The sequence below is a fragment of the Cariama cristata genome, unplaced genomic scaffold (genome assembly GCF_000690535.1).
Source record: "Cariama cristata isolate BGI_N322 unplaced genomic scaffold, ASM69053v1 scaffold4548, whole genome shotgun sequence".
Lineage (NCBI taxonomy): Eukaryota > Metazoa > Chordata > Aves > Cariamiformes > Cariamidae > Cariama > Cariama cristata.
Window position 1 is genome coordinate 28,081 of NW_009630505.1, and position 12,136 is coordinate 40,216.

General features: G+C 46.8%; 1 protein-coding gene across 1 annotated transcript in view; it reads left to right on the forward strand.

Annotated features, from left to right (window-relative positions):
- Positions 1–12,136, forward strand: part of PSD3 (pleckstrin and Sec7 domain containing 3) — a 74,821-nt gene that overhangs the window by 4,542 nt on the left and 58,143 nt on the right. Inside the window, exons 3-4 of the mRNA XM_009705558.1 lie at positions 10,330–10,536; positions 10,641–10,721. Coding sequence (XP_009703860.1) covers positions 10,330–10,536; positions 10,641–10,721 — 288 coding nt within the window. The remainder of the gene's footprint in view (positions 1–10,329; positions 10,537–10,640; positions 10,722–12,136) is intronic.

Below are 12,136 nucleotides of genomic sequence, written 5' to 3' on the forward strand. Positions count from 1 at the left end.
GCTGCCAACCCAAGCGAACAAAAAGTGAAATCAAAACCTCAGCAGCACTCTGTGCCGTGGTATTTCGGTGACATAAAAAATATGTGGGAAAGTGCGTGGGGAGAGAGTATGCTTCCAAGCAGCAGCGCTAATTTATGGGGGAACAGAGTGTGAAATACTGGCAGTTCTTCATGGTCCAGTACAGAAGGGGAGGGCAGATGTGAGAGCAAAGAGTTAATGGTTTACACCTGGAAATTGAAAACCTTGTGCCAACTGGGAAAGGAGAAGTAGGTGCTCCCCATGGCCATGCTGTCCTGATAGCAGGCAGCCGAGCACCACAGCACCTTTTGCATTTCTTTGGAGGGATCCCGAGCATAACTGACACATGGACCCTAGATGGCGTGAGGTTTTAATGCGTAACAGCAAGGAAACCCAGTCTTGTAATGAATAAGCGAGAGGGTAACATCCTTCTCCGTTCTTAGGAAATCTCTGGCTCTGGGAGGGGTCAGCTCTGGTATGTGAAGGCCAGTCACATGCCTTCAGAATTGAAAAAAAAAGAGGAAGAAAATAAAAAAAAAATTATTAGAGGCTTGTAGGCTGCAAGTGCCTATGGGCTCCTGGGTGTCTGGATGTTTCGTCCCTGCTGTCGTCCCTATCAGCTGCTGGCCGTGGTTAATCGCAGTAAGTCCTGGTGAGAGCTGTGTGAGGTGCCCGCTCTGACGGCCACCCGCCGTGCTTCCTTAGGGAAGGGGGATGTCAGCTGGCCCCTGGGTTTTCCTGCAGGACAGGTTGGCTTGCTTTTGCAAGTAGTCCTTTCCTAGGACAGCTTAGGTGCCCTTTGCATCTGGCCAGTGGAGGAGGGATGCTTGGGGAGAGGGGCACGCGGCTTGCCTTCCTTTGGGAACAGTTCCAGCTCTTGATGTCTTTCGGGGCATTTAATCCTTTTCCTAGCTATGTAGTGATTGCCCCTCTAGGGGAAAACAAATTTCTGCAGCTGAAGTTATCCTTAAGTTTCCCTAGGTGGGGGTGGGAGAACTTGGGGAGGAGGGGGAAGCGTGTGAGGTTTCGGAGCTAAGGGACAGCCTCACTGTGTATCAGAGCTCCATGGAGTCCCCGTGGAACGTGCTGAGCCACAGGTTGGTAGTATAATGAAGCTTTGCAGTGGCAATGAAGATACTGTATTTGGGCTGCGTTTGGTCCCCTTGCCCTGCAGAGGTGTGCAGTCCCCGCCATCGCGCCCATGCTCCAGGCACTGTACTCCTTCCTTCTCGTGCCAGTGGGTTGTGTTGAGACACTGAGGAAAACTGTTTACAAGGTGCTACCCAGGTGTTGAGCCCGAGTTTGCATTGCCTGAACTAGGTGTAATCATTTACACCAAATCGGAGTGGGAGAAAGGGGATGTATTTCCAAAGCAGTAAGATACACTCGAGGAAAAGTGAATTATCTTTGCAATTGATACAGTGAGCGACAGAGCATCAGTGTGTCTAAAAGTAAAGTATAAAGTTCTCTCGATGATGATCTCCGTCTTTCTTTCCTACTTGCAATCTTTAAAGACATGATTTCTTTTAATCTTTCTTTTTTCTGCATTGTTTATAGCAGACTTCCCATTCCCTCTTCCCTTGTATGCTATAGTCAGAACAAGAAATTAAAAAGAAACAAAAAACTTCTGGCATTTCTTTTCCTGAGTTGTCTTGCAAGGTGTGGTCTCTGTTGGTAGGACATCACCCAAGATTTTTCTAAATCTGTAGAGAAAAGAAAAGAAATCTGTATTGCAGCTCCTAATCCTCAAAAATGCTAAATATTTGCCACCTGCCATCATCTTCAAAGAACTGCTGGTGCTCAGCAAATTCTGCAAGTCCTGTGTTTTTTTTTTTTTTCCCTAGAGATCCAAAGACAAATTTAGTCACATATGTATTTTTTTGTAATTCAAGGGGGGAAGAAAACAAACTCCCTAAAGCAATCTGGTGGTTCTCAGAATAAACGCACAAGGACGTAGACTGCAGTTCCCAATGGCTGCCAGGTTTCTCTTAATGGTTTGGGCCTCTCATAACAGTTCCCATAGTTGTTTTCTTTCTTCTGCATATGGGTTGTTTCCAGCTGTTTCTTCATTGGCACTTTGCTTATTCCTTCTTTGAGACAATGAACTTTGGTGACAGATAAACCCCGTTTTGATCCCTTTCTCCAGGTTGATTCTCTAAGTCTCCTCCCAGGTTATCAGCATGCCAGTTATACTTCTGGTTTTCAGTTCACACTCTGGTATTTTTGTCCAACGTAGCTTGTATTTGATTTTCAATGTAGATATGAGACTCAGTACTTACACATCTAACACATACCCTTTATTCATTCATTTTATTAGCCTGTCCAACAGCAGTCTGGTAGAACTTTTTTTCCCTTTGAAGACTCACTTTGCAACCTGGTTGAATTTTTTTGTTTAGCGTGAAATCTGCCAAGATCCCTCTGTTCCTAAGGGGAGCTTTTTTGGCCTCTGCACGTGCCTCGGCTCATGACAAACCCTGGGACCTAGGAGAGCTAGGGCGGTCAGAAGGTGAATATTTGCTGCCATCCGTATGCCCAGGATAAGGCAAGTTATTCAGAGGAATGCCACCGGTGGTTGTCCTAGAAGGGCGAATGCATCAAATGAATCTGCAGCTGATGAGCAAGAAAATACATGCTGGAGCCTGTTTGCCTGCACACGGGCTACTATATCTGTCTGTTCAGCCACTACTAAGCACAATATGCTGGCATGGGTATGTTAAATCCAGGTAAAGATCAAGTGGCACAATCCGCAGAGGTACATTTCTGAAACCGGTGGCATTGTGGCAGCTGAGGATTTACCCCTTTATCGCACAGCTTAGTAACTTCAAAAATGTTAAGCCACACTGATTACCTTGGTATTCCCTGCAGAAAGGTGACATCACTTTATCAAGGCTCAGGAAATACAGTGGGCAAGTTTGCCTCTGCTCTGGCTGATGAGGTGCTTGCAACACCAGTTTAGTGAGAGTTTGTAAAACTGCTTCTAGTTCCTAAATAAACTGTTGTTTTAGGGAAAAAAGGGCTGCTGACTTTTCGCCTCTTCAGTTCCCAGCCTCCTCTGAAAATAAAACAAATGAAACAAAAATCCAGGAGCTGACAGAGACAGAAAAGAAAACAAAAAAAAAAAGAAAAAAAAAGTGGAGCAGCTGATCGGTTCGCTGCACAAAGCACCTCAGTATAAAGCTGTCAGCAGCTCAACTTCTAAGCTGGCATCTGTTGGCGTATCTCCATTAAAGTCAAAGCCATTTAGGTCAGGAAGTCTTCATTCGCTGAAACCAAGGCATCTCTGCCAGCTCCAAGTCGGTCCCGAAGTGCAGCCCACTGTCTCATCCATAAGCCACGACTGGCTGCCAGTCAAGCCCCCCTCCACGTTATTGCTGGTTAACTCTCTTCTTTGTCCATCTGTCCATTGGGTTGGAGAGAGGCAGAGCCCGGCGGCTGGCAGGGCAGCGTAGAGGCATGTATAACTTCAGATGTGATGCGGCAGCACCGGTGGAGAAGAACAAGGCACAGAGCACGCAGACTCCTTGCTAGCATAGCTGGGTGAGCTGTGGGTTGGTTGGTGGTTGTTTTTCCTTTATTGTGGAAGTCTGTCTTTTATTATTATTAACCATTCTTTTTGAGGACAGGCGGTTCATTTCGCTGCATGGTTGTGACGTAAAGCTCCTGTGCAATACTGTTGGCAGCGCTGAAACACTCCATCCTCACGTCTGCAGGGGAGCTTTAACCAAAAGGTGTGAACACCCATATTTTTATGCAACTGTTTTGCTCCCTGCCAGGGAGGACCAGCTGGACCAGCTGCCCTCTTAATAGGCACTCCCTGGGCCAGTCTCCAAACAGTTAAACCAAGCCTGAGCAAGGGGGGAAGTACTCTGCTGGCTTCCCAGTTTTGCTCCTGTCCTGGAGGACCCTGCAGGAGCCTCGTGGGGAAATGTCACGCTGGCGCTGAGCATGGGGACAGCTCTTGGCACCCACAGCACGCAAGGGCGAGTGGGCGCAGGGAAGAGAGCCCGATCGCTCCCGGAACGCTCAGGGGCTGAGTGTTTTCTAAGCAAGGTTACAGGTGTGCAGTGTGTGCTTTGGGTCTGGATTTTGCTAATGTCTGGGGGCAGGTGAGCTGGATCCTGAAGGTGGGACTATCCTGATGTATCCAAGAGACGGGTCTACACGTCAGTGCATCTGTCAGAAATATCCATTGCAGAGGGAGCCCTTGGACACCCTCTGTGGTGAGGGCCAGGTTTTCACTTTCTAGGCATGGGGGCATTAATGTGGTGAGAGTCCCTTTGCGATCGCTAACCCTTGCCACAGCGATGTAAGCAGCCTGAGGTCGGAAGGGAATCAAACTTGAAGTATTTTTAGCGAACCATTTGTACTTCAGGTGGCAACAGGCCAGCATGTCTGTGTAATAAAGGACATGCTGTCTTTCGGAAGGGCTGCAATCCTGTCCCTGCATGTGGCGGGACTTCTTGTCCTAATGCTCTGGTCTCGTAACGATAGGCTGTAATGCAAGCCTACCAGAAATGGCATTTTCTGAACGCTTTAGTGGTTAGCTCCCTACTTATGACCAATGGGAATTCTTTTAATCAAAGAAAAAGGCAGATGATGACAGGGACCATGAGCTATTTTTAAGCAGCAGCATGTATTTCAGCCCCTGAAATTTACTTTGCGTATGCATTTTATTGATAACCAATAGGAGATTACAGGGCTTGTTTGTTTATTTTTTACTTTGCTCCTCTTTGTGTGACGTGACAAGGCTGAGGTACTTTTTAATGGATCCTCGGTGGGTACTCTGGCATTTGGAAAACCTCCTCCCTTCATGTGTCCTGGCTGATGCTGTGCTTGTGAGACACCCACTGAATCGAGTTGCAGCAAAGTGCAGCTGTGTCGGTCCTCAAAGAGGGATCTACTTCAAAGTATGTCTTTGAAGAGAGTGCATACGTAGGACTTCAAAGCTGATTAAACCATTCGGAGTAAAATAGCACAGTGAATCATCTGCTAAGAAAGGGCATTATTTTTATTTTTATTATTTTTCTCCCCTTCCTAGAGTTGTATCTTGGAAGAGCCCTGGAGCTGGAGGTAACTGGCGAGGTAAATCATTGCTTGACGTGATTTTGTGCTAACTCTTTTCTGGCCGCAAAGAAGTCGGTTCAGAGCTGCAGCAAAGCTGCAGCAGAGACGTTCCCAGCCTGTCTGTGTGGTCGGTCATTTGTAGCAGGAACTGACTCATCACGTCCCACTGCTGCCGGGATTTCTTCGCTTTCTTTGGTGGGGCTGGTCCTTTCAGAGCCAGGCTCTTCACGCACAGCCTTTCAGCTCCCTTGAAACAAAATTCAGCCTGCGCCACTGATCATTTCTGGTTGGCTCTGAAATGCAGAAGGGTATCACTCACTGAGCATCCATGTCTCTCTGAAGGGTTGTAGAGCAGGGATTCGTTCCCTCAGGACAGGACTTTTCACAGAAGAAAATCCGCTCCCACCACAGTCCAGGCTGGTGTCAGGGGCATCTGAGTGCTTCTGCATTTCTGATGTCCCTGCCACCTGCGAGGTGAGAGCCACTGCTGAGGGGCTGTTGAATTAGAATCAGAGCACGCTTTTCACAGCCGGAGTTGATGGTTGTGGGGATGGTGTCCTCCATTTTGGAACCAGGAGGAGAAGGCGGCTCAGAGTGAAGGCATTTAAAACAACAGGGCCAGTGCAGTGCTGCAGAAGGTGATTGTCAGCCCCAGAGTGGCTCCTCGGCGGATGCTGTACCCCTGCTGAAAAGAACATTTTTTCTGGCCCTGGCTTCAGCATGCCAGAACGCCTCTCCACCCTTCCTTATTTTTAATCATTGCTGCGTTTTTCTCTGATGGACTTTGCTGGCAAATGCCTGACTTAGCCTGCCTTGAAGTAAAGCTGGTGTTAAAGGCATGCAGATTTATTGGAGAGAAAAAGTTGATTTTCCTCCTGTTTCCTCCTTCCTCTCTTTCCAAAAAGGCTTAGGAAGGTCCCAGATGCATCTCATCCAAGCTTCCCCCTGAAATCGGTGCATCCAGTGCGCTCCCTCCAGATGTGCACACCAGATGGATTAGTGTTCCTTGGGAAAGGGAAGACCGTGTCTCACAGAGCGTATGCTACACTTTGGTCTGGCAGGAGCTGCAGGCAGTGGCAAGCTGGGATCACTGAGGTGGCTGGGCTGAGGATAGCACTTAGGCTGAGTTGTCTTACCCTGCCATTTAGTGTCAGCTCTGAACATCCCCTTGTTAGTGGCTGGGGCAGTTGCTCTGTGCTGGATCTGAGCTTTTCTCCTATAAAACAAAATGCTAACATGCTTTTCTTCTTTGAGACAAAACAGAGAATTTTTTCGCCTTGGATTTGCTAAAAAATGAAGAGCATCCCAAGGTTTAAGGCACCTGAAACTGCAGGTACTTGTGCAGAGGTTTCCAGTTGCAGCCTAGTAGACTGGGAGAGTGGACCGCTGAGATAAAAGGTGCCTGTATCCTTACCATTATGCTGCTGGCCTTGCTCTGTTTTTGTCTGGAAGTTGCAGCCGTTCCTCAGCCATACGTTGCTATGGAGGGTTTCAATTTTGGTGAAACCCAGGATGGGGGGAGAATAAGTGAATCTAGAGTATTCTTAAACAGATCAACTGTGCTAAGTGCTGAGCATGACACGATTGAGATACTTAGGCATTGGGAGCTAAATCACTGTAGACTTGTTTGATATTGGAATAAGTGAAGAAAACAGTATAAAATGTTTTAGACTCCGCCTAGCTGTTAACAATGTGTTACAGGAAACCAGCTTTACAGATGTTACAGTCTGCCCATATTTCATCTGTGAGAATGGAGAGGTGGCTGCTGCTGTTAGAAAGTAGTGAATTTACCCTAGCAGCTGTCTTGTCGAATTGCTGTAATTTCTGCTGGCTATGATGGTCGCAGCCTGTGTGCATTCACTGTGAACCTGGGGATGCTTTGGCAGAAGGAGGAAGGATGTGTCAGGAGTACATTGCAGGGAAGAGAAATAAGAAGGTTAAAAGACCTGGTTTCTGGCTACAGCTCATGCGCTGTGAGACCAAAGGGGTCTGTTTTTTTGTAGCTTCTGTTTTCTGTGTTTTCTGATAGCAGAGATTAATGTAAGAGTCTCTGGATTAAAATCAGCAGCCGTTGCTGTACAGGCAATTACCAGTAGTATCATTACAGTCCCTTTTGGCCTTGAATTGAGGATTAGGAGGAATATAATCTATTACATTTTCAACCTGCTTTTGTCAGTGGAGGTTTCTCATTTTTATGTGATAAAAAGTAAAGCTGCATGAGAAATCCATGTCCAGCCTTGCTCTGCATCACAAAGCCCTTTCTTGGTTCTGTTTAGCTGGTAACGCTGCTGTGGACTCTTCATGTGTAGAAACTGTAGACTGCAGAAGACATATCTATTTGCGGCCTTGGTTGTTCCCAGCCCTTGATTAGAGTCTATTATAAGTACTTGGCAGAGGGAGGCAAGTATTGCTATCTGTGTTTGGCAGCTGGGGAAACTGAGGCACAGAAGGAAAATGGTGCACCCAGAGAGTCTTGGAGGTAAGAAGAGATGTCAGCCTTTTCCCTGAGTAACATCCCTCTGGATCCTGCTAACATGACCAGAAGGCAGCTTGCAGTAGTCATGCTCAGGGTGTCTACATTTCCTAAGCCTTCAGTGATGTGAGCACTGAGTCTTCTCACCACCTAAAAGACTTGAGACCTGAAGTCTTGCTTCAGTGTTAACAATCTGGCATTTTCTCTGGACAAGAGGATTGTGTTACAAACAATCTTTATTGTGGATTTGATTGCCGCCTTGTACTTATTAAGTAATAAGCTAATTAACTGTCGGAATAACTGAAGGAAACATCCCTTATTCTTTGACCTGATACATGTACAGTGACCTCCTCATCAGGATGAAGTTTTATATCAGGGAGGGTGGAAGATAAGGTTTCTTACGGAGCCCTGTGGGCTAGTTTTGCTGGGCAAGGGAAAGAGCATGCTTTCCTTCTTGCTGGGTGTTTGTCCCTCACGTCCCAGCCACTGCTCTGAGAGGCAAAACAGAAGCTGGGAGCTGCCGTACTGTTTATTTCACTAAGTGGCAGATGCTGGCACTTCCTTTCTTTCTAAACTTACGGTGGTTTGCAGTAACATTGACTCTTGTAGTGCACTGGTTCCTAGCAGGGTGCAGATGTTTCTTGTCAGCTTTGGCCATCTTTCAGGGCTATAAATATTGCCTTTAATAAAGAGTAGTGGTAAAACAGGGCTGTGATTTATGAGCAAGGCTCTGCAAGTTGGCATGGCTTTTGAAGCAGCATTTGTACGTGGAAGGCTCGGTAGATGTGTTAACTCACCTGGTTATCCTTGTCAACTGTTAGAGCTGGGAGTTTGAAACCAGTCGTTCCTGATTTTAATGAACAAGGCGTTGGTTGGGGCGCATGTCAGAGGACTCTGAAATTTGCTTTCTTCATAAGTTTGAAGTAGACCAGATTTAGAGAATTTTGAACATTGGCTAGTGCTTTCGGAAAGGGCTGAGGAGGCATTTCCCACAATGGCATCGGGAGGGGCTTTTTTTGTTTTCTAGAGTAGCTGGTGGTCAATTATGTTAAAGCTGTTGGAATTATATTTACAGTATTAATTCCCTACTAGAACACTGAGATTGAGCCCCTTTTGTTATAGCACCTTATTATTTACACTAAAATAAATGCAAAATCAAATCCCCACTACCTGTAGTAACAGATTACATGTCTGTTTTCTCCAGATACTTGATGAAAAAAGTTGTACCCATAGTGTGGATATGTGGTACTTTCAATGTTCTAGGAGCACTAGGAGGATGGAAACAGAGATGAAATGGGCAAGTCTCCTTCCTGTAGGAGCACTGCACACCTGCTTCTCTTAAACCGTGCATGGGAAGAGAGGTAGGGCACAGGTGATGGTTTGTGTTGAAGGAGGCACACAGAAAAGCAAGGATTTTTATTTTAAGCTCATATTATATGAAAATCTCGTCTTTTTAAAGAGTTAATAAGTGGCTAGCAGCCATTTCAGTAAATGACTAGTTACTGGAGTGCATCGATTGGTTGTTCTAACTGTGGCTTGTCCAACCCGAAGATTACAGTGGTGTATGAAACCGTGGTATGTTGAAGTATTGTGTTTAAAATCATCTTTAACTCATACCACTCATATCTGCCCTGCGTATAACCCCTGCTGATCATTCACTAGCCCTGTGTAAACGAGGATTTAGTGGAAAGACTTTGTGTAGTGGTTTTTTTTCAAACAGGAATGCTGTCACATACACACACACGCACACAGCTGAGATTTTGCAAGAATTTTCATGCCAGTGTCAGAGAAAAGATTTTCCAAAGTTAAAAGCCTGCCTCTGTGCAGGGGTGTGTATGTGGGGGTGCATTTTCTGGTGTGGAGGGCTCTTGTCTCTTTGAGGAGAGAAGCAAAGCAGGCATACAGCTCAGCCAGAGCTTTCCTAGTGTAGTAGAGGTGGGAGGAATCTATAAATGCATGATTTATGTAAAGAGCCCTGGGATTGCCATGCTGAACATCCTGACTTTGAGCAGCCGCTGAGGGAAATTATTGCCACCACGAGAGAGCAGGAGGAAGGCAAGCAGTTCTCCAGGCTAGCCTGGGTGGCTTGTGTCTCTCTCTCCCATTCCCCAAACTGAGTTCCTTGCTCTGAGTCTTGCTTTTTCTAGTGGTGCCACCCTGTGGGATGCCCGCTGCTCATGGGCAGCACGGAAGCTGCTGAGACTTCTGCAGATGTTGTTTTAGATTTGGGGAGTTATATTGTTTCCAGGATAACGAGGGAAGAATGAGGAAGGGACTTGTGCTGAGTCAGCTTGGAGCTACTGAACACCCTGGCTTGCTTGCTGCATTTTCCCCTGGAAAATGGCTAATGGCCTGTTTTTACAGGGACCCCTTCAAGCCAAGCAAATGATTGGGTTAAAAAATACTAGTGCAAGAAGCAAATGAGGAGCCATTATTGTCAGATGCAGTTGTAGACTGATAATAGCAAACAGTTCCCTGTGAAGTGAGCACATGTTGTAGGTGCTCAGCATGCTCAGAAGGTGTGTGCAGGGCAGAATGTGTTTCTGGACTGGAAAGCCCATATTTGGGTCTCCGTGTTTAACTTTCTTAACCTCTGATGACTGCTAAATAAAGGTCCCTGTTCTACACAGCTTATTCAATTAAATGGAATTTGCTATATTGTGTAATCTTTCCTCTGTACCATTAATTGCTTTCTATTCTAAGAGGAATTAAATCCTCTTGAAACTGTAATGTCATCTTGTTTTTCTTCTTTCCATATTCTTTCTGTCTCATAGCAATGCTGAACTGCAGAATATAGTGTTAAACTCCAACGCTGCCATGGGTAGCAACGAACTTCAGGAGAAGGATGCCACCGGAGCCCTTGGCCACGATCTCAGCAATGGCAGCAGCAGCAATTTGGAAGCAGCCAGGCGCCTGGCTAAGCGCCTCTACCATCTGGACAGATTCAAACGCTCCGATGTCGCAAAGCATTTGGGTAAAAAGTACGTGCTGGTATGAGGCCTTTGGCCACGTTGTTCTTCTTGCTGGTTCTGGAGGGGTTCACTCTTGAATGATAACCTTTACTTATTTATTTGTTTGTTTAAAGCAATGAATTCAGCAAGCTTGTGGCCGAAGAATACCTTAAGTTTTTTGACTTCACAGGCATGACGTTGGACTACTCGCTCAGGTACATGCCCGTTTGCAGTCCTTATGTTCTTGTTTTAGTAATGATGCTATTTGCTGTGTTGTCCCGATTGAAGCGGTTGCCCTGTGGGGGCTTAAGAGGGTAAAGAAAGGGATGTGACATGTTTTTGGGATGGAGCTTTTCTCTTCTGTTTGGCTCGGTGTGCTGCTGTACTCCAGAGTGCTGTTGGAGCGGTGGCATTTCCTGGAGAGGGAAATCTTTGGGTGAACCTGCTTAGAGATGGTCCTTGATGCAGAGGTGTTGGAGAAAACTGAGCAGTCACTCAGTAAACAAGGGACTTGTAGTCTGCCAGGTGCTGCTGGGGACTGAAGATGTTGCTCACAGCTGAGCCACGTAGACTTTTAGGCTGATGCCTTTTGGAGCTTGCGCTGCCCGACTGCAGTGCACAAAGCCAGGGCCAGGGTTTGATGTGGCTCAGCAGCCCCCCTCACCGCATCCCTCTGAGGCACCCAAAAATGTGCAGAACAGCAAAAGCTTCCACGTGGAAAATGCTGTTGAGAGTTTGGTAGCTGCCAGCGTGGGTGTTTGAAAACCCAGCCCTTCAATTTTCTTTCCTTTTGACACCGGAATTAAGCCTCAACAATGTTTGTTTTCAGTATTTTTTTTCTTAGGAGGCAAAGCAGCAAGTTTGTGTAGCAGTGGCCTATTAGCACGATTGCTGGTGTTCTGGTATTTAAAGGGATTTAAAGTGAGTTTAAATCATCTGGGTGAGGTTACTCAAGTGGGTTATTGTTTTCTTCTAATTGTACAAAACCAAGAGTTCTGCAGGCACTTGCCAGCCCCCTTGCAAATGCATTTCCAGGGGGCTGGCTCCAGGACACTGTGGCAGACCCCAAAGAAAGCCCAGAGTCCTGCCTGCTGAAGTGGTGGAGAGGAAACGTGCCTGCAGAAGTGTGAACCGCCAGCTCCCACAGCGGAGGGAGCGGAGCTGAGCTGCAGCACCCGCTTAGCACAGGGCGGGAGCAGCCGGGATGGTGGGAGGTCTGCTGCCTGTTCCGGGTTTTAGCCACCCTGAAGCATGATGCTAAATATAGCCGTCTTTTAAATTATGAAATCCAACACCTAATTGCTTTGTGGCACATATTTAGGAGGTCTCTGCTCCCGGTAGATCTCCTGTTAATATTAATAGTCATGACCTTCTCTAAAATATGCCCCGGCTCGTGTGGGACTTTTAGACACAGTTTGCTGAGGTTTCAGGAGTAGCCACAGCGACCACAGGCTGCGTGCCCTGAGTGTGCAGCGGAGGCCAGGGACAGAGCATCGTCCCGAAGGCTGCGGGAGCCGAGGCGTGCTGCCTCACGCTTCCAGAGAGTGAGAGGTAACTCCTCTGTTTCTGCTGGTTCACTGACAAGCCGTGGTTTGTTAAGCATTTTGGAGACTGTGGCGGGCGGCCCAGA